General features: G+C 46.3%; 1 protein-coding gene across 2 annotated transcripts in view; it reads left to right on the top strand.

The window, feature by feature from the left end:
• The first annotated feature begins 17,204 nt into the window (after window positions 1-17,204).
• Window positions 17,205-25,948, top strand: part of CORO2B (coronin 2B) — a 72,416-nt gene continuing 63,672 nt past the window's right edge. For both annotated transcript variants that reach the window (XM_061594848.1, XM_061594847.1), the window contains exon 1: window positions 17,205-17,405. In XM_061594848.1, coding sequence (XP_061450832.1) covers window positions 17,391-17,405 — 15 coding nt within the window. In that variant the 5' untranslated portion in view covers window positions 17,205-17,390. The remainder of the gene's footprint in view (window positions 17,406-25,948) is intronic.

The following is a 25,948-nucleotide window of genomic DNA, read 5'->3' as shown; positions in this document are numbered from 1 at the left end:
CTGCCTCCCTTTCCAGAAAAGAAGTTATTCATTGAATTCCTGTTTTATTCATGCTTCAAACCATATTGCCATATTCATTATTATCATTATTCATCTTTCAGGCAGATGATGAATCATTAAAGTGTGTATGTGCTCCATTAAAGGTCTGCTTAGAAGGGTGATGTGATATTTCTGACGGCGCTCTGGTAACTTTTACAGTATCTGTTGTTACAGGATTGGGGGTTGGTTGGTTCAGATGATGCCTGTGGATCCCCTGTAAGCCTGTGGATTGGTAGCTGTAAGGTGGGAGTTTGTAGTAGAAGGGGCTGCTGAAGTGGTTACAGGATTTCAGTGGGCAGCTGCGGGACATGCACAGATTGGAAAGGAAGTGGTACATCTGCCCTGAAACTGCTGCAGGAAAGTGAGATTGTGGATGATTGCCGCAATAGCATCAGGTGCAAAAATCATAATGAATGCAGTCAAAAGGGTGTGGGGGGGGGCTCAGAGAGGGAGGGTCCTGCCTTCAGTGTCCTGGCCAACCCCATTAGATTCAGGCTTGGACTCAGTGGTGTATTTCCCCCCATTATGTTTAATGTGGAATCTCAGTTCAAAGAGTTTCGATCATCTTACAGATTACACAGCACTCTGTGTCTCTACATGAGCATGAATGACTACTCAAGCTGAGCATTGCTGCCACAATTAGGCATGCCCTCTTGAAACCCTCTGACTCGGGACGGGCTTTTTGTGTGCATGGAGGTTTCTCTGAACAGGACTGTGTCCTTGGTGACGGCGGCAGGGCTACTTCAGGCAGGGGACGTTCCTGTCTCCATCTCCCCCTCCTGGTGCCACCTGGAACAGGTCACTTCATTCAGCTGCCCTGCAAGGCTGGCCCGGATGATAAACATCCAAATTGCCACCACACGCCATGTGCACTGTTTGGCCACTAGAGGGCACCCTTGCCCTCCCAAAGATCCAAACCTGCCGCATGTTTGTTTTTCTTAACATCCGGCAGGAGAGCACAAGAGGGTTTGCGGTGCCTGGTGCAGCCCACACCTCATCTCACCACCCAGTTATCTTATTGGTGGCAGCAGGTGCAGGGCTAATTTATTTTATTATTTATTTATTATTTGATTTATATCCCGTCCTTCCTCCCAGCAGGACCCCAGGGCGGCAAACAAAAGCACTAAAAACACATCAAAACATCATAAAAACAGACTTTAAAATACATTAAAACAAAACAACTTTAAAAACATCTTTTAAAAAAGCTTTAAAAACATCTTTTAAAAAGGGTTAAATTTAAAAAAAAAAAAACATATTAAAAGCAATGGATTATGCATGTATATTTAGATTTATGTCCCGCCCTTCCTCCCAGTCGGCCCAGGGCAGCATGGAGCGGGCCTTCTAGGTCTGACGCGTTGCAACAGCTCTGCTCATTTACTTTCTCTTCTTTTTCTTGCCATGTGCAGACAGCATACTCAGGAATCTAGATGTTGTGCCAGGCACCAGATTCCGGACAGCCTACACATATCGAAACAGAGAAAGTTGGACAGCTCCACCCTTCCTCAAGAGATAAGAGCATCAGAACTTGCTTCCACTAACAGTCTCCAGCGTGGTGACGGAGAACAGTCTGAAACGTTTCTTCGCCCTGCACTGAACAGCCCTGGAATGACACGACTTTTGGCACCACATTTCCTTGAGCTAGCAAGAAGCAAAGAGAGGCAACCCACCCTATCTCCTGATCTGCTGTACATCTAAACACGAAGACTCTTCATTCTGTCTCTCTCTCCCCTCTTTCCTCCCCAAAGAGCACAGACGTCCACACACCCACTCGCATCTTTCGAGACCCATTTCAGCTGTGTTTGCTCACTGCATTCACTTCATACTTGGCACAAGTAGAAACGACTCAAAAGCTTTTCTTGCAGCTCCCAAACCAAACAGTGATGAGATCTGCTTTAATCCAAAGCAGATGACGATGTTAATGGCCGCGGCTGTGGGAGCTGTTAAGATCAAGGCTGGCTGGATTCTTCCTAACAGTTTTGAAAAGACAAAAAAAAGGAAACAACATCCTGCCTTGAGCCAAATTAGCACAGCTCCAGGTATGCCGAGTGTATGGTAGGCAGAAGGATCTCTCTCTCATGCATCTGGTTTGATTAAGGAGGCAGTTGCTGCTGCCCAGGGTGAACAAGTCAACGGGATGATGCTCTCTTGGGCTTTGGGTGGAGATGAAACCTGGCGTGAGAGGGCTGGAAGTCAGCAAGACAGACCTCAGAATGAGGCCAAACCAACGAGGAGGGAACTATGGTCTGGTCTGACAGCACAGAATATAGTTGTCTTGTTGCTGTTCAGCAGGTCTGGGGCTTCCCTCTCCAGGGGACCAATAGGCCTCACGTAGAGTTCCAAATATGAAAAGACGGGAGAGAGCATCACCCACGCCACTCTCCTGCAAGGAGCGAGATGTCTCAGGAGCAGCTGTTGGCTTCTGTTTGGAGGACCCATCCCAGGAGAGTAATGGTGACCTCAGTGGCTAGCCGAGTGCTCTTAACCGGCTGGTGACTAGGAGATGGATGAATCTTGTTGCTTGGGGTTTCCCTCAGTTTCGTATTCTTCTAATCTGAAGTCCATTTTGTTACATTTCTCTTTTTTTTTTTTTTTCAATAATTTTTATTCAAATTTTCATAAAACATACAAGACAAAATCATAAAACATTCAAAGACAAAAAACAAAATCAAAAATAGTTAAACAAAAAAAAAAAATAAATAAAAATAAAAATAAAAAATAAAGAGTAAAATATTGACTTCCCATTTGTCAAAGATCAGATCAGTTATAAGTCTATAATATATAACAATCCTGTCTCTTAAGTCATATTATAAAATCACTTTCCTCCAATAGTTATCTTACTTAATCATCAAATCTCATAAACATTACTTTATTCTTTCCACAAAAAGTCAAAGAGAGGTTTCAATTCTTTAAGAAATATATCTATCAATTTTTTTTTTCCAGATAAGCATATCGATTAATCCATCTCATTACTAATTATGATAATCTTATTGTCATAACCATAGTCAAAATAAACATTTCAATTAATCCATCACATCAGAATCTGTTAGGTTCAGTAATTTCAGTAGCCATTGTTCTATTATCCCTATTAGTTCCATTTTCCATCTTCCATCTTCAGTAGTCTTGTTAAGTCCAGTAATTTCAGTATCCAATCTTCCATTATCAGTATTCCATAATAATCTTGCTGTCAAAGCCATAGTCATATAGTAAGAGTCTGATGGGAATTACCTCTATCCCAAATATTTTCTTGCCATCCATTCTGAATAGGTTGCTGAAATACTGCTGTAAAATCATATCTCTGTTCTTTTTTTCAAAATACACTGGGTCATCTCTTGAAAGTTTTTCCATTGTCACATGGCTGCAGTTAATTCCATAGATTTCCTCTATATTGGGCTCCATCACATCATTCCAGTCCAGAAGATTATCCATGCCATTGATAACTTTATCTCTAGAATCTTCATTAATTTCTTCAGAGATAACATTGAGTTCCAAACAATAGATTTTATTTCTAAAGTCCATAGACTCCAAATCTTTTTCCTGTTCCACGTTTGTTCCAATCTCCGGGGTCTCCTCTCTCACAGGGACCCCTTCCAGGGTCACCTCTCTCACAGGGACCCCTATATCTTTAATCTCCTGCGTCATTTTACTCAATTCAATTTTCAGCTCCTTACAACCCTGTCGCAGGTTTTGTTTCGTTATCTCAATCTCATCCATTATTTTCTGAAACATAGTTATTTCCAGATTCTCAGCCACTTTCTTAATTGCCATTTTAAAAGAAAAATATAGGAAAACCACTTCTTATTTCAGCAACAATTGGGTTAATACTCCAAACTTGGTGACATCACAGTATAAACAGAGCAGACAGCCTTATCTCTCCATAGTTAAGTAAACAAAATGCAGTTCCCAGGATCGAAACAATTAATGGCAGTCGTCAGAAAACAGATTCGTCAAAATAAAATAGACCAAAAAGAGAGTAGTCTCAGACAATATAATATTCTTCAAAATAAAAATCTGGAATAGAAATCCCTCTTCTGTGTATATCTTTAGAATGCAAATCCAGGACAGCTTTTTGCAACAAAAACAGAGATAAGCTATTAATTAGTGCGTAGCAGAGAGAAGTTATGGCTCCCCAGTGAGATGTCAAAAACCGATCAATCTGGCAAATCTCTTTTAAACAGCAACAATTTAAGTCAAGTAAAAGAAAAATATAGAAAGAAGGGTGCTTGCCTGTTAGTGCGTTCTCTCTTAGAAGATAAGATGAACGATCGCTTTATCAGATAGAGCTTGCTGTTGAAAATCCGTCCCACCTTCGTCGGCTGGACCTCGTCCCATAAATTAATGAGATCTGGTCGTCCCAACAAAAATAGGCTTTGAGGTTAATCTCTTCGTTTCTCCCTACCCGGGAGAAGTTTAATCAGTCAAAAAAAAAAAAAAAAAAAAACTGACTGATATATCTGAATAAGCTTCTTTTGAGGCAGGAGCCCGTCTCAAAAGCAGGCACAGGCTAAGTCACCCTTCCCGGAAGTCCTCATTTTGTTACATTTCTCAATCAGTTCTCAAGTTTTGTAAAAAGGAGAGGTCCTCACACACACAAAAATCAGGGGATCAGGCTAGTTTAGCAGCTGCAGTATAGGCAGTGGCTCTCTCTCTGTCTCACACACACACACACACACACATACACAGAGAGAGAGAGAGCTCTGTCCTCCAGCAGAGAAGAATAAGTTGGGACAGAGCAGGGCAGCGGCTGTTCAGAAGGAACAGCCTCACTCTGCCCAATGACAGAGCCGGCTCTGCAGAGAACATTGTGAATGTGTCCTCTGAAAGGGCCACCTACTGTTTGCCAACTTTTTAGACAGAGCACCCTGATGATCTGTCCTTGTCAGCCTGTTGCATTGCGGTGTTTTGTGTATTCTTTCAGACCTGATTTATGGTGACCTTTTTTGTTGTTGTAATACACCACAGTGGCAGGACCAACGTGTTCAGTGTTGGAGAGGTAAAATGCTATTCAGGCTTTTAAGGACTCCTGTACCTTTAATAAAATGCTTCTTCTTTGCAGGCTCAGCCCACTTCATAGCTTCTCGATGATCATGGGTGCAAGATTAATGAGGAACAGCATCTCTTGATTGCCCCAAATCTCCCACTATTTTATTTTAAAAAGGGAAATGTTAAAAATGATGAAAGGAAATCAGTAATTAAAGCCCCATCACCACCACCGTAGGAACAGAAACTGACACTGAGGCAATTAAGGGAGACTATTCTTGGGGTAGTTGGTAAGCTATTTATTGCTAATCCCCTGCTTATGTCAAGAACCAATACATTGGGCTGAACTTGCCAGGAGGAAATTTTAAATGAGCATTGGTAGGAGACTTTGCAGAATTGTGCTTGTGAGTAAACATTATAGGAAAACCTTGGCCATGGGGGAGGGCATTGCTGGGTAATGTGGCACTGACCTGTTCTAAGTCCTTAGGACTCCAACTCTTAATGGCTAATAAGTGACTAAGCCTCAGGAAGCCTGGAGAGGCTGGCCTAATGAGAGAGTCTACGAATGCAAGAGCCCTCCTGGGTCAGGCCTCACATCCAGTTCAATTCCCCAAAGTTTGGCTTATCTTTTCTTAATTAAAGAACTCGATTATGCCCAAACTTTCAGGCTGACCAACCAGATGCTTGCAAGTGACCTGTTCTGCTGGGGTTTGGGGTCCACAGGCACAGCAGCAATGCATTCTAGAGCACCTTCTTTGCACCCCACTGCCAGTCACTAGCGGGCTCCAACTCCCGTCACCAAAATGCTGGCTAGGGAGTCACAGTCCAAAACAGCCCTGGGCTCCTACTGGGAGGAAGGGCGGGATATAAATCTAATAAATAAATAGTAATAAATAAATCTGGAGACTGGGGAAGGTTGGCCTAAGGTAGGAAAGCACTGGATTTAATGAGCTAACATGTTATCGCTTTAACATTAATCAACTAGGATTGAAAAGCTAGTCTTCAAATCGTATTTCCAAAGGAACATTGGAAAGGCTTCAATGTGGGAATGTCTTACATTTTTTGTCTTTCCCCCCCACCTTTGGCTGTCACGTTTGTTTCCGCTGTCTTCCATCCAGACAGACGGACAGACAAGAAGGCAAAAGTTAGTGAGTTCCTTCCCTGCCAGAATCCTGGTATTCATGGAATCCTGCCTAGCAAGCCCAGGCTCATTTGCAGATAACGCCAAGGTGGTTCAAAGGCCCCCGGCAAGCCAAGTGCATCAAGCCACAATTGCAGGAAAGCAGCCCTCACAATCGGGGCATCCGGCCCTCAAACCCCCCAGGAAGTGCTGAGTTGCTTTTGCGGGAGCGGCAGGCAGCCTGTGGAGGAAAGTTGCTATTTCTCCTAGAGTGTGAAGGAGGGCTTGCTTTCTCATGCTGTGATGCTGCCAGTCTCTAGAGCTGGGGGGGAAATGCTTGGTTTTAGAGAGTTGATGGCAGATTGAAAGGGGGGGCACTCTTTGTAGGGTGCACACACATAATCCCACTTTGACTTTTGCAGTAGGGGCTGGACTGTTAGGGCAAATGGGGCAGTGCCCCCCAAGAACAGTCTGCCCTCAGCCAGCCCCAACTGTCTCCCCTTCTTACTTACTCCCAGTTCAGGGGGTGGCCCTTGCTGTCAGCTTCCTCCTCCTCCTTAGTCTCTGTGTTGCCCTCAAGAACTCAGCAGGGAGGATGAGGATGGAGCTCAAAGCAGAATTATTAATTATTATTATTAATTAAATTTATATACCGCCCCATAGCCGAAGCTCTCTGGGCGGTTCACAACAGTCAAACAATCAATATACAATTAAAACCATATGTTAAACACTTAAAATGAGTTCATTATACCAAAAAATCGAAACATAATTAAACATAAAATGAGCAGGCTTTGCCTCCTGTGGGTGTCCCTGCTTTCTGCCCTGCCCATCCCAATGGATGCCGGCCACCAGTGAGCAACAGGCCTTGCAGGTTTTTACCTTGTATCTTCCAGAACCTTTTTGACCAGAGATAGGAGAGGGAAGGAAGAAATGCAGGAAGAAGCGAAACCTCTCTCAGATCACTTTCCACTCCAGATATTCGGTCCACCTATTCGCTGATCAAAACAAAACAAAATGGAAAGCATTGCTAGATTTTTCTGCTGCAAAGGTTAATTGCAGTTGGGCTGTTTTCCCTCCTTTATATCAGCACCATATATTTTTAACTCATTAGCTGTTTGATTTTGGTGTTTTGTTTTCATAGCCTGTCGCTGTGTAAAACAAAAGCACAGCCTTTGCCAACCAGGCACCTTCCAGATGTTCTGGACTACAACTCCCACCAGCCCCCACCAGCTTCTGGATGGCTGTGGGCACCAGGTTGGGAAGAACGTAAGAAGGGGCTGGCTATTGGATCAGGCCAAAGGGGGCCCATCAAGTCCAGCCTTCTGTTCTCCCAGTGCCCAACTGGATGCCCATTACGGGGAAGCCTGCAATCAGGACCCCCAAGATGATTGACTGACTTTCCATTAATGGGGTTTATGATACTGATGCTGCTTATCAAGCACTGAGGTCACACACTTACGAAGGCTTGCCCACTCCCACTTTCATCTTCACCTGTCCCCATTTTACTGGTGGTGACAGAAGGGAACAGATGCTCAGAGATAAAGTGACCTGACCAGGGCCACAGGAGGAGTCCTTTTGGTGGGATGAGGCTTGAAGCCTGCCTGCTAGACCCAAGCTGAACACACCCTCCAGCTCACTTCAGTTTCATTTCTGGTTTTACTCCAGAGACACACAGTGACGGAAACTGATTTCCGCATTTCTTGATGAGGGCCATTTCCCCAGGATTCTTCCCCCAAGGCACATTTTCAAACTCTGAGACAGGAAATAACTGGGGCAGCTAATTTTTCATCCTCTCCCTTTAATTGCAGCAAGACAAGCAGGAATTCAGGAAGTGCGGCAAGACTACTGAGTGATAGGGAAAGCCTGGGCTCACTGGCGGAGCGCCTTCTTTATGGGCAGAAGGTCCCAGGTTCAGTCTCCGGCTGAGAAAAAAACTCCTGCCAGGAGCACCAGAGAGCTGCTGCCAGTCAATAACTGCCAAATCACCAGGTGGGCCCAGATGGCATCCACCTGAGAGAAGGAAGGTGGCCAATGTTACACCCATCTTTAAAAAGGGATCCCAGGGATTACAGGCTAGTTAGCTTAACATAACTGGTAGATAATATTGTTAAAGATAAAATCAGCAAGTGTATAGAAGAGTTGGCCTTGCTGAAGCAGAACCAGCACGGGGAAGTCTTGTCTCACCAACCAGTTTGTGAGTGTCAACAAGCATATAGATACAGGTGATCTGGCCGACAAAAGCTTTAGACAAGGTGCCTCACCAAAGACGCCTGAGTAAGTTTAGCAGTCATGGAATAAGCGGAGAAGTCCCCTTGTGGGTCAGGAACTGGTGAAGCAGGAGGGAGCAGAGGGTGGGAATTAATGGACAGTTCTCCCAACGGAGGGCTGTAGAAAGTGGAGTCTTTGTATAAATCTATGCCTTTGTATAAATCTATGGTGCCACTGCGTTTGGAATACTGTGTACCATTCTGGTTGCCTCACCTCAAAAAGGATATTATGGAGCTGGAAAAGACTCAGAAAAGGGCAAAAAGTACTTCTTTACACAGTGCATAGTTAAGCTATGGGATTGGATGGCCCCCAACTTGGATGGCTTTTAAAAAGATTAGATAAATTCATGGAGGAGAAGGCTGTCCATGGCTGCTAGCCACGATGGCTGTGCTCTGCCTCCATAGGTGGAAACAATGTGCTTCCAAATGCCAGTTGCTGGAAACCGCAGGAGGGAGAGTGTTGCTCTTGCATTGCTCTTGGATTCCTGCATTGAGCAGGGGGTTGGACTTGATGACCTTATAGGCCCCTTCCAACTCAACTATTTTATGATTCTATGTTTCTTGCACTCAGTTCCTGCGTGTGGACCTTCCTTTTGGGACATCTGGCTGGCCACTGGGAGAACAGGATGCTGGACCAGATGGGACCCTTTTGGCCTGATCCAGCCACAGGGTGCTTCTTGTATTAATTTTAACTGAACTATGTGGACTGATGACAGGCAAGGTCACAGAACCCCCAAGAAATAATGAAAATGCAAAAAAAATTATTTATAATGCAATTTGGAAAAAATCAAACAAAAGGCTATAAAGAGGTCTACAGCTGCTGCATGTGAGCAATTCTCCCGTTTTGTTTCTGATGAAGTACAATACAGGATGCAGTCTAGGAAATCTTGTCTAACTTTTGAGGTGTTGGTGGAGAAATTGTTGTAACTGCCACACAACAGCGGTTGTCATCCCTGTTAGTTCATTCTATGCGTGATCTCAAACTGTTCCCTTATAAATATGTTTTTAGACATTTTCATTGCTTGTTGGGGTTCCTGTGACCTTGTCTGTGTTTCTTGTACTCTTGTGGAACGTCTGCTCTGTTTCACTTGGCTCAGTGTGTTGCTGTCATCTATTTCACAGATGTTAAAGGCATGGGAGTCCCTGCCTGGAGAAAAGCTGGCAATCCCAAAACAGGAGGGAGGACTTTGCATGGATGCTTGCCTGCCCAGGCCTTGTTCTCAGATCTCCCCAGGAAGCCAGGTGGCCAACTGAAAGCCTGGGGGGAATTCCACATGGGCTGCAAAGTACACTGCCGTATATTGTGGGGTGGGGGTAGGAAGGCCACTTTCCAACAGAGAATTTCTGTAGGGCAAAGTACTCCACAGATTGGTCCTGAATGTAATCTGCAGGAGGTATACAGACATAGCAATGATATTCATCTAACCATTCAGAAGCAGCAGGAACTTCAAAGATCCGGGGCATAAGCCTCTAGACATATATTTACATAAACATGTCCATATGGTAATTTATATGTACAGATGCAAATCTTAGAATTTAAATGCCAAAGAAGACCAGCCAACTAATTGTCCATCCAAATAAATTCTTTCCTTAAAGTTCCTCTTAGATTCACTTACCCCCAATTAATTTCCCAACAGATCCTGCTCCAAATCGATTCAATCTCCCTCGTTCATTACCCCCCCATATTTCTGGATAAAGGGTTGTATCCAACTAAATCCTACTCAGAGGAGACCTATTGAAATTAATGGAGTTAAGTTTGTTGTGTCCATTTATGTCATCGGGTTTCAAGGGCATCTGTAGAAGAACTAACTCTGGCGACAACCCAAAGGCACCTTAAGGCAATTTAGTCCCCAAAGTAATATCCTATCCAGTAACCTAGATTATCCCCCACACAGACACACAAAATCAATTTCTCCCTGAATTCATTCCCATTGGGAAACACTTGGGACACTTAGAAACAAAATTGAGGTCCACCCCCACCATGAGCCCATCCAAGCAGCAACCCTGAGAAGCAGTCTTCACTTGGATATTAAGATACCAGTGGACCAAAGTGAATGGCTGGCTTGGCGGGAGCAGAGGCCACAGAAGAGGTTTCTGCCATAAATCCATGGATGGGCCGTGAGGGGGAGCGGTAGGCAACCCCTTCCTCCTCTTTGCAGACCCAAACTACTTTGCAAAGGAGCACTTATTTAGCACATTGCTGGCCAAGGAGATTTGGTGTCACTGCAGATTTCTGCTCAGTCACGGCTGTCTGGTTTGCTACAAAGGGACAAGCAGTGGATACCAAAAACCAGGATTTATTGCAGCAGCAGCAGCAACATGCTTAAAAGTGCAGCTCAGGACTCCTAATCTGCATCCACAGTTCTGGCTGGTTTCATCATTCTTGTGATGCTGCTACAGCAGACGTCCCCAACCTGGTGCCCTCCAGATAATAATAATAATAATAATAATAATAATAATAATAAATGTGGAGAGTCAGAGTGTTGTACTAGGACCTGGGAGACCCAGTCCAAATCCCCACTCAACCATGAAGCTCACTGGGTAACCTTAGTCCAGTTGTGACCTCTCAGTCTTAACCTCCCTCGCAAGGTTGCTGTGAGGATGATATTGAAAAACCATGTACACTGCCTTGAGTTCCTTGGACGAAAGGTGGGATATAAATACAACAATAACAAATGAAATGAAATGACCATTGCTCCATCTAGCTCAGTCTTATCCACACTGACTGGCAGCAGCTCTCCAGGGTTTCAGAGAGGGAGTCTCTCCCAACCCTACCTGGAGAGGCTGCTGGGGATTGAACCTGGGCCCTTTTGCATGCAAAGCAGGAGCTCTACCACTGAGCTATGGCCCTTCCCTTAAAAATAAAGCAAGATGCCAGTCCTCATGGTTCTGAATTAAGGGCTGATTTAAACAGGAACATGGAAAGTTGCCTTGTACAGAGTTAGACCGTTGATCCTTCTATCTCAGTGGGAAAAAAGCCCAGCTGGATCCGGCCAAAGTTTTCCTTTTACAGTGGCCAACGAGATGCTGGTGGCTCTCCAGGGTGAGATGCCATTGCAGATTGAACCTGGGACTAGTCTGCCTCTTTCTCCTCCTGCATTGCACGCACGCACGCACACACAGGCTAAACTCCCCTTTCTAAGGATTACAAATCCATCCATCCTGTGACACTTTGGCTAAGCACTTTGCTGATAAAATCGAACACATACGGAGCTCGATCCCGTGCGCCGTGGATACAGTGAATGAACCAGAGTTGACCAGTTGCACGCCGGTATGCTGGGATCATTTTCAGCCTCTCTCTTCTGAGGATGTGGACAAGGTGCTCTCGACTGTAAGGCCTACCACCTGTCTAACTGACCCTTGCCCATCGTGGCTCATCATGAGATGCAGAGAGAAGTTGGGTGAGGGGATCAAGGCGGTGGTAAACACATCCTTGCAAGAGGGTGTGATGCCAACAGCCCTCAAGGAGGCAATTGTAAAGCCCATCCTGAAGAAGCCCTCCTTGGATCCCCACGTTTTTAATAACTTTCACCCAATTTCGAATTTACCATTCTTGGGCAAGGTCATTGAGCGAGTGGTGGCCAATCAGTTGTCGACACACTTGGATGAAACGGATTACTTAGATCCATACCAATCGGGCTTCAGGACTGGTCACGGAACTGAAACAGCCTTGGTTGCTCTGGTAGATGATATGAGGAGGGCATTAGATAGGGGAGAATTCACCTTCCTTGTCCTCCTCAATCTCTCAGCGGCTTTTGATACTGTCGACCACAGTATCCTTTTATATCGCCTAGAGGGATTGGGAATAGGAGGCACCGTATTACGGTGGTTCCGTTCCTTTCTCTCTGATAGGTACCAACAGGTGGCATTGGGGGAGGAGGTTTCAGACCCTTGGCCTCTCAATTGTGGTCTGCCACAGGGTTCTATCCTCTCTCCCATGCTATTTAACATCTATATGAAGCCGCTGGGGGCAATCATCAGAAGATTTGGGCTGCAGTGTCACCAATATGCGGATGACACTCAGCTCTATCTCTCATTTAAATCTTCACCAGAGTTGGCTGTGGAGACCGTGTCCAAGTGCCTGGAGTCCGTGAGTGGATGGATGGGAAGGAATAGGCTGAAACTGAACCCCGACAAGACCGAGGTACTGCTCGTGGGGGACAAGAGAAGGTTGGGAACCGTTGACCTGAAGTTCAATGGGGTGAGTTTACCCCTAAAGGACCAGGTCCGCAGCCTCGGGTTGTACTTGATTCCAATCTGTCCATGGAGGCTCAGATTTCAGCTGTGAGCCGGGCAGCTTGGTACCAGCTACACCTTGTACGTAGGCTGCAACCCTACCTTCCTGTTCATCAGCTCCCACTGGTAGTGCATGCCCTGGTCACCTCTCGATTAGATTACTGTAATGCGCTCTATGTGGGGTTACCCTTGAAAACAGTCCGGAAACTACAACTTATACAAAATGCGGCGGCTCGACTACTCACAAACAGTTGTCGCCGGGACCACATCATGCCAGTGTTGTTCGATCTACACTGGCTTCCAGTTGTTTTCCGGGCCCAATTCAAGGTGTTGATATTAACCTTTAAATCCCTATACGGTCTCGGCCCAGTTTATCTAAAGGAGCACCTACAACGCCACCAATCATGCCGCCTAACAAGATCGGCCACACAAGGCCTTCTCTCAGTCCCGCCAACCAAAGCAGCTAGATTGGCGGGTAATAGAGAGAGGGCCTTTTCAGTGGCGGCCCCCACCCTCTGGAACTCCCTCCCACAAGATCTTCAGCACATCTCTTCCCTGAATATGTTCCGCAAGGCCTTAAAGACCTGGCTCTTTCAACAGGCTTTTGGGATTTCTGGGGAGGCTTAATATTTTTTGTTTACATGCCTCCCATTATGTATTGTTTGTTTTATAATCTATACTATTACACTGTATTTTTTGTATTGTATTTTGCTATATTTATTGTATGTACGTCGCCTAGAGTGGCCACTGGCCAGATAGGCGACACATAAATTAAATTTATTATTATTATTATTTTGCAAAACCATTGCAGCTTTCAAAACAAGAGTTATCTTCATCAAGATTTATTCTCCCTGCCCCACCCCAAGAAAGTAGTTTTCTTGGCATTCCTTTCCTATCAGATCCAGTAAGAGTTTATGAAAAGCCTCAGCACAAAGATACACTTGGATCTGTCATCTCCTTGTAAAAAATGCCCCTTTGTAAGCTGGAAAACTGAGGAGGGATTGAATGTGCATAAGACAAAAAGGGTTTTAATTTAATGTTATCATTTTCTGTCCTCAAGCATTTCAGAATCCAGCACTGATACAAACAAAAATCATTGTTCATTTTTATTAGAGGTATTTGTAAATAGCTGGGTCATTTCCAACCATCACATACCAGGCAATGTTCACTTAACAAGAAAATAACAATAATCCCAGCAACTGGTCACTTTACAACCTCTTGGCTGAAACCTAACAGAGAGGGCGTTATGATGGCCTATCGTCACAGACGATCGTCTGGAGCTCCCTATGTGCTTTTATGGATAATTCTCCTTGTGAGCAAAAATCAGAAATGAAATTAATTTGGGAGGGGGTATATTGATTTATCTGGTAAATCGATCTAGCTTGAGTTTGCTTGCAAAAGTAACAAAATTAATCCAAATTCATGTTCCCCTATTGGACACATCTGACAGCAGAAAGGACCATGGCACAGTGGCACACAGTGCCGGATTTAGGCATAAGCTAAACAAGCTACAGTTTAGGGCCTCACAATCCGCAGGGGCCTCAAAAAATTTCAGAATTTTTTTGGGGGGCTTTTAAAATGTTATGTGTACTGAATATATATATATATATATATATATATATATATCTGGTGTAATTTTTTAACAAAGGGCCTCCAAGCTTTATATAGTTTAGGGCCTCACCAAGTCTAAATCCAGCACTGGTGGCACGGCACTAGTTTTGCAAGCTGAAGAACCCATGTTCAATCCCCAACATCTCCAGGTAGGGCTGGAAAGACTCTTACCTAAAGCCCTGGAGAGTCAGGGTAGAAACACACTCCCTATTCTGCCGGCTCCAGTGCGTCTCCACCTCCATCTCCTGAAAACAGAGGCTCATGATGCTAGTCAAACCCCAGTCCCTTGCTGTAAAACCTGGTGGAATCAGCTACAGTGCATTTTTTAAAAAAGTCAGCTTCCAAGAGATTTTGCAGCTGATCGGCAGATCAAACCGTTCCAGGTGTGGCCAATCCAAATGCTTTGTTCTGACAACTGCTGAACATTTGATGGATTTGGAGCAGGGAGAAAAGGAAGGAAAAAATAAAAGTGAACAGTTCTGATTTTGCCATCTCATCATGCATTTCTGCACCCGGCTATTTGCTGTGATGTGTAACTCAGGGCCCGTCCATACAACTGTATAATCTGCAACGTTACAGCTTTGGGTCCTCATTAATTCACCATTGTTCATATGACGTTGCAAGCTAGTACGGATTTTCACATTAACAAATCCACAATAGAAATACCACCAAAAAACCAATATGCTTTCCTAAACCGATAATCAATTGCATTAACATCTGTGCACTCGGACACAATGCTGAGGACTTTCCTGCAATAGGCGGTCCACAGGCGGTCCTCCATAGTATGCCAGGCCCCTTGTCTCCTTCCCATCCAATAGCACACCCACAAACCTGCACATGCCTGGGAATTAATATATATATATATGTTTCTGCTCCCTTCCAAAAAAGTGCATGAAAAGCAAGTGACTGTTATGAACCAATCACTGAAAAGGGGTCGGCTTAGGGGAGTGGCCAATGCTAAAGCAATTTAGACCCAAAAAAAGCCCACATGTATGGATGCTTAATAATCAGGGTTTCCCAATAATCTGACCACAAAAGGGACATTTATGGCTCTTAAGGCCACCAACTGAATGTGGATGGATTTTGTGGTTAGGTATGGATGGGCCCTTAGTGTAGAAAATAGTGTGCTAGATAGACCAAGCGTCTGATTCAGTATAAGGGGTGTCCTCTTATGATGGTGCCCATATCTGTCTTCCCCAGTAGCAACTCAAGCTGGTGCACTGTCCGCAGCCGAGCAAAAGTGGTCCCTGCCACAGCTGCCACCATCTAGTAGCAGAGCTGGGCTCAGGAACACCCCCAACCTTGAGTTTAAGGGACAGTCACAGACTGGCCCCAAAGCCGCCTTGTTGATGATCCATCTTTGCAAATATCCTGCAAGGGGCCAGCTGAGTTATTTAGCTCCACCAGGTGCTGCCTGGAGTGATGTGCATTGCATATTATTATTATTATTGTTGTTGTTGTTGTTGTTGTTGTTGTTGTTATTGTTATTCCACAGCAGAACTGATTCTCTGATAACCTGCATCATTTGTACTCTTCCAGAGCTTAGCATGAGCAATTTGTCCAAGTTTTCCCAGTTGCTTGCCTTGTAAACCAAGGGGGTTCTTCTCTTCCACTCCAAGATTTAATCTGGACTTCTGGGCCCTACAAACACAGAGAGGTGAACATTCTAGCAAAAAAAGAAAAGGGAAAAAAAGCTTAAGGAAACCACTGTCTGGAGCGAGAGGAACTAAAATTCTGGCAGGGGTCACAGGAAGCTGCCTCATACCAAGTGAGACCAGTTGGTCCATCCAGCTCAGCACTGCCTACACTGACTGGCAGCCACTCTCCAGGTCTGAGTGTCACCTTGCAGTCATCAAATGATGAATAATCAAGTGATGTACAGGCATGTGTGAACCCAGCCAATTTGCCTGAACTGGCCATCCAGGAACATTTTCCTGCTCCTGAAAACTGAAGTCAGACAACCATTTGTGACACAACACATCTGCCTTTGCAAGCAGAAACCTGACAAAAGCTGTCTGAAGATAATTGGCCCCGGGGGAGGGGGGAAAAGAGATGACCAGATAATTTTTCAAGAAAAGATCCATGCCTCGTCATCCAGGGCACGACACTTAGGTCCCTTCAAGACAGCCACTGTTTTGTGGGTAGGAGTCACTTGCAAATGGGCAAATTCATATTGTACAGTCAAAATGGATTTGGCACAAACCTGCACCCCATTTTTCTGGGACTTTTTGCAGCAAGGGAAGAGATGAGGGAAGAGCACTGGAAACTGTGGGATAACAATCATTTGATGCGCCCTCTATAACAGACCGGCCTACAAATCAGAATAAACAATGGATATTTGTCTAAATCTCCCTGAAAACTTTGTGCAAACGAACCATGTTGAATGCCTGATAAATGGGTTGTCTGGATGCAACCTGACGCTTGACATACCCTTAATGGGCGGCAGCAGCCCAAAGCGTCGGACTCTGCCGAAAGTCTTGCCGCTGCCAGCTTTGGGGAGGAGGGGGAATGCGCGACCCTTGGCCCTGGAGGCAGACCCCCAAGGGTGGCTAGCCCTGTCAGTGCGCGTGCGTGTGCGTGTGGGGGAGCGGGACATTCCTTCCTTTTCCCCCGGGCATCCGCCAAGGGCAGCCTTTGTGGCGACACTTTGGAGAGCATCATCTCCTTCTCCTGCCCAGGGCTTGGGTTCAGCAAGGGCATGTGGGACACGTGGATGCCCAACCCTGCTCCTAGGTCGAGTGGCAAAGCGCCCCCTCCCCCGTGAGGTTCCTTGTGCGGCTCGCTCGCTCTCGCTCTCCTCCTGCGTCTACGTTGTTTGGCTTTCCCCTCTTCTCGCTCTTGTCCTGCAGAGGAGGCTCGATCCGTTCTCAGCGCCCACACAGACGCGCACCCCGGAATAAGCGAAGGGCAGCTTGATCCGATTGTGCGGAGGGAGGGAGGGAGGGAGGGGGTGGTCCTTCGCTCTTCCAGCCACCACTGACGCTGATTCCTCTGCAGGGGAAAATCCAGAAGCCGCTTCTTGGAGGCGCCCCCTCCGCGTGTGCGCTCGCTCGCTCTAGCTTGTCATTGGGGGGAAGCGCCCTCCTGCCTTGGGGCTGGTCTTCTGGAGGGCTCCCCCACCCCCCGCGACAACTTTCTGCATGACTATCTCTAAGGTAAGGACCTGCGTCTCCTGCGTGGCTGTCATCCATGGGGGGGGGCTCCTCTCGCTCGCCCCGCGCCCGCCGCCCTCCTCGCAGCTGCGGCCGGCCGGCCGGGCAAGACGAGGCGGGCAGGGTTTCCTCGCGGCTGATCCTCGCTGCGCGCATCCGGCTAAGCAGGCTCAGCGCTCTGGGTGGAAAGGGGGGCTCTCTCTGCCACCCCCTCCTTTTCCTCCCATCGGTGCCTCCTGAGCTTCTAGAGCTCTTTCCCGTGTGTGTGCGTGTGGGGGGGACGACGACACAACATTAGAAATTTGCCGGGTGGGGGAGAGAGAAGCAAAAGCAGCCCACTGAGCCAAGGCGGGTGGCGTCGGGTGGGGTGGATCTTGGCTGCAGTCGCCCAGCCGCTTCCCTGCCTTTGGACACGTGGAGACTGTGCAGGAGATAGGCTGCATTTTTAACCCTTTCCGAAGCATGCCGGCTCGCGGGGGCGCCAGCGGCTGTGGTTGTGATGGTGGTAGTTCGAAAGCCTTCCTTGCTGCGGGCTTCATTGTGCTTTCCACGGCCGGTGCCGCAGAATGGCTTGACTCTGCGACGTCCCCTTTTGCCTCGCAGTTAGCAGAGCGAGGAAGGCGACGGCTCTCTCCTGTCCAAGGTCTGCTGCTTGCGGAGGGGGCACCACGCCCCCCCATTGCAGTGAGGCTTTCCATAAACAGCTATGCTTCTGGATACAATGCTTAGGAGATCCCTACAGGTGACTGTTGGCGGGGGGGGGGAGGTTGGAAGGAAATCTGATAGGGGGGCAGTGGAAGACAGAAGAGAGAATGGTCTGCCCTGGAATGGGCTCTCTGTTGGCACGTGGAGCACCCAGCCTGCCAGCCCCCACAATTCAAAGGAGAGCTGCCCTGCCCTCCTGACACAAGCGGAAGGCCCGGTTAACCTCATGCTGGAGTCAGCTCATTTGCCTCAAGGGCTAGATTCCGATGTGGGTTCAAAATCCAGCCTGCCCGAGCTGTGATTTGTTCGGGTTTTTTGGGACCACGTCCTGGTCTCAGTTTGTCAAAACTGAAATAGCGTCATGAATGGCGCACAGGGTTCTTCTTGTGACGATAACGAACGCAATGATTGCCTGTAAGCAAGCTGCATTCTAAAACGCCTTGACGACGGATGGTCCAGCCCCAGAACGCGAGAGTTCCTTGCGTGGGTCCCTTAAGTTGGAAGAGGTTGCGCACGTGCGTGGAATGAGAAAGCAAGGAAAAGCCTTTAGAACGGAGACGGCTGCTTTCTGGAAAGAGTTTGCACAGTCATGGGTGAAGGGGGCAACTTGACGTTTCCTCCTCTGTCAGGGATATTTGTCTTTAAGAGCAAAATCAGGGACAACGTGGACAGCTGAAACCCGCTCTCCTGGCCAGTGTGTGGCCTCTCCTCCATCCCTCCTCAGGCCCTGTCACGCTAATAATTCTCTGTCCTGCTTTTCTTCCAGCTGAAAAGTTTTGTCCGTCCTTAGATGAGTGCCTTGTTGCTTGCTGGTGTTTCCAGCTTTCCCCCCCCCCCCCAACTTGATAGTAAAGAGGTCAACTCAGCTGTAATTTAGCTGGCGAATCAGATAAAGCTGGCCCAAATGTGACAGCCCTTACAGTGTCTGTAACCCTCTAGCCTCATAGAATCATAGAATCGTAGAGTTGGAAGGGGCCTATAAGGCCATCAAGTCCAACCCCCTGCTCCATGCAGGAATCCAAATCAAAGCATTCCCGACAGATGGCTGTCCAGCTGCCTCTTGAATGCCTCCAGTGTCAGAGAGCCCACCACCTCCCTAGGTTATTGGTTCCATTGTCGTATGGCTGTAACGGTTAGGAAGTTTTTCCTGATGTCCAGTCAAAATCTGTCTTCCTGCAACTTGAGCCCGTTATTCCATGTCCTGCACTCTGGTGTAGCTCTGTGGACATCTAGTAAATTTATTCTGGTGATACTGAAGAACTGCAGCCTTTTCTTCAGTTTTGCTCAGTGCTGCCTCACCTTGCACCCACAAGTTGAAGGTCCTCCTACGCAGCACCCTATGAGGGGCAAAGCGCAGCTGCTGAAAGCTAGAATCAGCTGTGATCCTACCATGTGGACACAAAAGTGCTTTGCACATGCACAGAGGATTCTGTAGAACCTGGTGTACTTTTCTGCATTTCTAGCCACACAACATCCTTGATTCTAAAAGTGTTGTATGCCACTGGATGTTGCCAACTACACAGTATTTTTCATTACTGTTAGACATACACACACAGTGCAAGGGGCCAGGTGTTGTAGAGTATGAGGAACCATTATCCATTATTCCACTTGTGCCGTGCAACCTGACCACCCACAGCCACCATTGGTCCTACTCAGAGTAGACCCCCTGAAATTGTACCAGTTGCTGGAAACCACAGAAGGGGAGAATTCCTGTTGCACACGAGTCTTCCCCATAATGGGCATCTGGCTGGTCACTGTGAGAACGGGATGCTGGACTAGATGGACCCCCTTTGGCTGGACCCACCAGCCAGGCCCTTCTGATGTTCTCACAGAGCCTCGACCCATCCAAGACCTGCAGTGTCTTTTCTCTAGGGATAACAGGGGGAGTCTCTGTGTTGTATATTCTGCCCAAGTACACACCCATCTCCTTTTATCAGTTCTCGGAGTGTGTCAGTATTGAAGTTGCGAAGCTTGTGTGCACCAGGCCTGCCTTCCTCAGCCTGGTGGCCTCCAGATGTTTTGAACCACAACTTTCATCACCTCCAGTCAGCATTGCCATATGATGCCCTGAGGATGATGGGAGTTGCAGTCCAAAACACCTGGAAGGACCAGGTATGTGCAGGCAAACCTCCCATTGCAAACATTTTATGCTGCTCTTGGACCATTCATTTGTCAGGTCTTATGCAGGAGAACAGCCTGGTGAGCTGTGTTCAAAGTTTCATGATCCCGTATTGAAGGAAAATGGGGTGCAAATTAAACTTCTGTGCAAAGGAGGGTCTTGTTTCCTTTGAAGTGTAGCTCCCATTTGCAACACCGATATGACCACCAGAAGCAATTTAACTGTTTGGCTTATATTTACTTTTTATTTCTTTATTTTAAGAGCTGACACCATGTATTTCTTTTCAAATATACTTTGCAAGCCTTAACTCCTTCCTCTCTGGTAGGATCTTCTGAGGATGTGTTCTCTTGTTCTTCAGGCCTCAAAATGATCCTTGCATTTTCCACAATCTTGGTACCACCTAAATAAAACATTAAAATGTAAGAAATGATTCTTTTCTGAAATGAGATTAAAGCAGTTACTTTAATCCAGGCAGGTTTATCTTCGGTGCTTTGAAGTATGGTAAGTTCCTTAGGTTAATGCAAATTATTAATTTAAACCTTCCTGTGTTGATTTTGACAGTTACAACTAGCCAGATCCCATGCATGTTTACTTGGAAGCAAGCCTCACTACTGCATAGGATTGCATTCTTACTGGGCTAAGGCAAAGAATCATTGCACTGTGGTGTTCATCCTGAACTTCTGCAAAGAAATGGGCATGGAGCTTAGTGTCAGGCAGAGAAGGTCACCTAACCTTAGAATCTTAGAACCCAAGTTTCTAGACCTTATGATCGAGGACAAAACCTTGAAAATGGTGAGTAGTGTATGGAGAAACCAGATAACCCAAAAGAAACTAAGCAGGTCTTGTGTTGGATTCTGTGTGTGTGTGGGAAGGAGGGGGTTCTTCATCATTTTGCATAGGCCCCTTCCTCCTCTCTAATAGGTAGTGGAGACTGGTGGCTCCGATGTAAATGGAGCAGTGAATCCACTCTAGGTTTTAGTCCAAACTTCCAAGGAGCTAACCAAAGTATTGAAAGGTGAAAGCACCTTGGACAGCTGCTTGAAAATTTGGATTAAAATCCAGAATGGATTAAAATCTGGCTCCGTGCAACTTGAGCCCATTGCTGTGTGTCCTGCACTCTGGGATGATCAAGAAGAGATCCCGGCCCTCCTCTGTGTGGCAACCTTTCAAGGACTTGAAGAGTGCTCTCATATCTCCCCTCAGTTGTCTCTTCTCAAGGCTAAACATGCCCCGTTCTTTCAGTCTCTCCTCACAGGGCTTTGTTTCCATGCCCCTAAGGATGTGCAGAGTGCATTTCCTTCACTGTCGCCTCAGTGCTGTAGCAGCATAAACATGTAGAAGGGAGAGCTGGTCCCAAACAGAACCAAGGGGCACTTCTCGGCTGTGCAGTGAGGCAGAGTGAGATGGCAGCCTCAGGCAGCAGAGTTTGGGGGTCCCGAAAGTATAGCAGCTTCTTTCTGATTTAGGTGGTTGTTGTATTTCTGCCCTCAGGGAGGGAAATGCTTGCGGGAGTGAGACTGTTTGTCTCAGATGGGAAAATAACTTGGCTGATATTGGATTCTTTGCCCCGAAGAGTTACTGCTGGGCGTCAACTATGATGACTTTAAAATTTGCTCTCTTATAAATATTATAGGTGTGCATTTAAAGTTGTTTTTGTTCTTGTTTTTACTTTTGTTTTAATGTTTGTTTTTGCCTTGAGTTGGATTAAGTAAATTCATGGAGAACAAGGCTATCAATGGCTACTAGGCTATGCTGTCCTCCACTGTGGGAAGCCTGTGGATACCAGTTGCTGGGAAGCATAAACGGGGAGAATTGCTGTTGCCTTTTCAGCTTCTGCTTGCAGGTTCTCATTATGGACATCTGGTTGGCCATTGTGAGAACAGGATGCTGGAATGGATGGGCCTCCTTTGGCCTGATCCAGCAGCCAGGCTCTTCTGATGTTCTTATTGAATATCCTGCTAGGCCCGAGTCTGCAAAATGGCTTGGGCTGGCCCTATGTGATGGCTTATGAGCTTCGGGGCAGGCCGTTCCATCACAGTGTCGGCCAGAGCAAAGTAAGAATGGGGATTTGTAGGAAATATGAATGCAGAAGGTTATGAATGGTGCTTTGCCTGATTTGATCCTGGGTGAATAGCATGAGTAACGTGAACGGAAAAAGAATTCTGAGAAGCAGCATTTAAAATGTGCCTCTTTATTGGCACAAACCCATCAATGTTTAACTGCTCACTGACCCAGTTAAACTGCATCATCAAAAAGCCCAAGTGCAGCAGCCTGTGGAATGCTAGCTTTCCTGTTCCCTCTTTCCCTTATGCAAGCTAGGTGTGTCCAAAGTAAGATGTTTGCTCTCTAGTAAAGGCTTTGGTTGAGAGCTGGTCTGGTGGGCATTGGTGACAACTGGGGAACCATGACCCAAAGCTGGCAATGAAAGAACAATGGGGTGGAATATCTTGCGGGGAAGTCATAGGTTACTTTTGGTTCCTTCCTATTCAGGCAAAAAACCCAGATGCACAAGACCAGGGGCACTGCTAGATCTGAGGGCATAAATGTATAGAGTGCCTCTGGGCAAATGAAGATGGCACGCAGTACGGATGGGTGAAGCTGTCTATTTCGGTTCCTCTCTTTCTCATTTTTCCAGTCTTAAGTTCATTCCACACCATTTCTGCATCAGTTTGCAGACTTTAAAAGTCTCTGTTTTTGTGTGTTTTTCTCCCAATAGACACATTTTTTGTAAGTTATTTTCACTAACATGGGCATTTTTGTGCCCACTTTCCCCTGAAATCACACCCTGCCCCCACCCCAGGCCCTTCCTTAACAACATCCCTGCACAAGGCTGTAACAGAAGTGAGGTTTGGTCTTTTGCTTTCTTACATAAGGCTTGGATCTCTCCTTCAGAAGGAGGGAGAGAGAGTTAGCCATTGAAGGCCTATGAACCATTCTCTATGTTGGCTCTAAAAACACTTGATGCACTCCACCAGTTGTAGAGCCCAGGCATCACTACACCTCCCAACTTATTTATCTCATTCCCGCTGGCTGTACTTAATGACATTGCTGCCTTCCTGATGAGGTGCTGTGGGCTACCTTACAGATAGAATGTTCAGCCCATGCTGAAAATGTGAAGGTCCTGTACTCACCTTCAGCATATGAATGTCAACTTATTCTTTGATAAATTCCACATCTGCGTCAGCTTCAAAAAGTTTCTTTGCTAAGCTTTGGATTCACAATGTAACTTTCCTAGCTGTGGTTTCTAATGACTACTCCCAGTGGTGGCTGGTAGCTCCATGTCAGCGGGGCAGGGGAATCCATTCCGTGTTTTAGTCTGAACTTTTAATGGGTTGTCCAAGGAATCGGCAATGAGACAACAAGCCAGAGTTGTTGTTGGTTTTTTGTTATTAGTAGCAGCATGGATTATTGAATATGTGTTTTGTAACAAAGCTAGACAGAGGAGATCCATAGGCATAGGCTTCAGGTTAGCCTGTCAAATATTTGTTGAGGTCCATAAAGGTGGCAGGGGACTGGAAGGGACTGACAATGAAGCAGCATGAGAGTGATATGAGAAAGCTGAGGATAGTGCAGGATGGGAGTTCAGTTAAGCTGTGGGGGCTGGTGGTTCTAATGTCAGTGGGTCAGTGGATCCACTCCAGGTTTCAGTCTAAATGTCAAAGGAGCTGTCCAAGGTGAGCACTTTGCACAGCTCCTTGAAAGCTCCAACTAAACCCTGGAGCAGATTCTACTGCCCCACTGGCAATGGGGCCCCCAGCTGCCACTGACTAGTCCAGCCTTCAGCAACCCAATGCCCTCCAGATATTTTAGATTTCAACTCACATCAGCACTGATGGGAGTTGGAGTCCAAAACATCTGGACGGCACCAGGTCAATGAAGATTGGACTAGTCTGTTCTCCAGAGTGTTCCTAGCTATGTTCTCATGTTTGCGTCACACCTTCCTTACCTGACTTTGATATTCCTCACTCGTGCTTGCCAGGAGAAGTGTGTGGGGATTGTTATGTGGTGCATGTCACCTGTACCTTGTAGACTGGACAACCAGACCAGGGCAGGTTGACGGTTCTTAGGAAGAGCGGCAGATCTAACACGAGGGATGTAAAACATGCAGGAGGAGGTGATGCAGGCAGTCCTGGTTGCTGATATGGGGGCATGCACATATTTTCACATAGCACCCCTCTGTGAAATGTGTCCTCTCTTTATTTGGCTCATCATATATCAGTGCATATCCCAGTTGTCTGGGAGGACAGCTCTGAGCTTAGGGGACCTGGCACTGTCCTCCTCTCGTTGCCCCTCTTTCATCAGTCCTGACTGATCCATTGTAACTTGTCAGATAATAGGTGCAGTGTCTCCCTCCTATTTAATCTGATCAGGCCTTTTTTCTGCACAGCTGTGGGGCATGAAGGAGGTGGGTAGACAAGATCTGGACAAAGATCTCTGGGTCATCCTGCACTTTAAAACTATGTTGCATTGGGTGAGCCTTGCACTCCAAGGGGCCCTCCAGACTGGTGGTTTTTCCCTCCTTTTTTGCGAGCATATTCTGCAACATGTCATTGATGCAATAACAGTTCGTTTGAGGTGGATTTATAATGAACCATCCCCACATCATTCCGCTTTATTGGTTGTCCTGTGATGCTTCCGCAATGTTGCACGTTGTTGCCAACCAGAGGAGCACTCTGAGCTATAATGCAACAAAAGCCATATCAAAAAGTATCCCCTGGAACATTTGTGCCTTGAAAAGTTACAGGATTTCAGCAGAAAGTTCCGGGATGTGCACTGATTGGAAACAAAGCAGTATGTCCACCCCAAAACATTTGCAGGCACAAGCAGTATTGAAACTGGGATCACGGATAACCACCCCGATAACGTCGGGAGCACAGATCATCATCAACGCCCAATAAAAAAAGATGTCTGGAGGGGCCCCAATTCAGCAGGCATTTGCACCCCCCTACAGCTTCCTGAGCAGAAGTTTTAACAGAAAATGATGCAGTGTCTTTCTATCCCTTTGACTGCCCAGATTTGATTATAAACTGCTTTGTACAGCAATGGCGAAGACGGGGGAAGGCAACACTCACTGGGCACAAACAGCTATTCTAGTACGTTAATCCTTGAGTGATGAGAACAGAAATTGGATTCAGACTACCAGACGTCAGTTTCTAACTCCTGCCTGTATCTAATGCAAGATAAGGGCACATTCCATCTGGGCAATTGCAAAAATTCCTCGTGTTGTCGTGTGTAATGAAGGTGTGGACACATCTTTTCTACTGCATCTTCTAAACCTCTTAATTGTTTTCAGTTTTTGTGCATCTGTAGTTTTCTGTCTGGCTGCTCACGAAAAGCGGCTGGGCCACTTTGGCTGTCCAGGTGTTTTCAGAGAGATCTCCGGTGATTGGCTCCATCAAGTGTAACTCTGTTCCTTCACCACCACCACTTAATTTACTCCTCCTTTAAGTGGAATGTAGTAATGTGACTTTATTGTGTTTACATGTTTCATTTTTGAAGCACCGTTCACAGGCCATTTTTTAAAATGAATATGTTCTCCTGTGAAACTGACGATATCCTGGTCTGAAGAACCACTAAGATCAACCTTCTCAGCCTAGTATCCTCCAGATGTGTTGAACAACAGTCCCATCAGCCCCAGACAGCATGGCTGGGAGTTGTAGTCCAACATATCTGGAGGGCACCAGGCTGGAGATGGCTGTCCTAAAAGTATGGTATACATGTA

Source organism: Rhineura floridana, chromosome 14 (genome assembly GCF_030035675.1).
Source record: "Rhineura floridana isolate rRhiFlo1 chromosome 14, rRhiFlo1.hap2, whole genome shotgun sequence".
NCBI lineage: Eukaryota > Metazoa > Chordata > Lepidosauria > Squamata > Rhineuridae > Rhineura > Rhineura floridana.
This window is presented reverse-complemented; position numbering and strand designations above follow the sequence as displayed.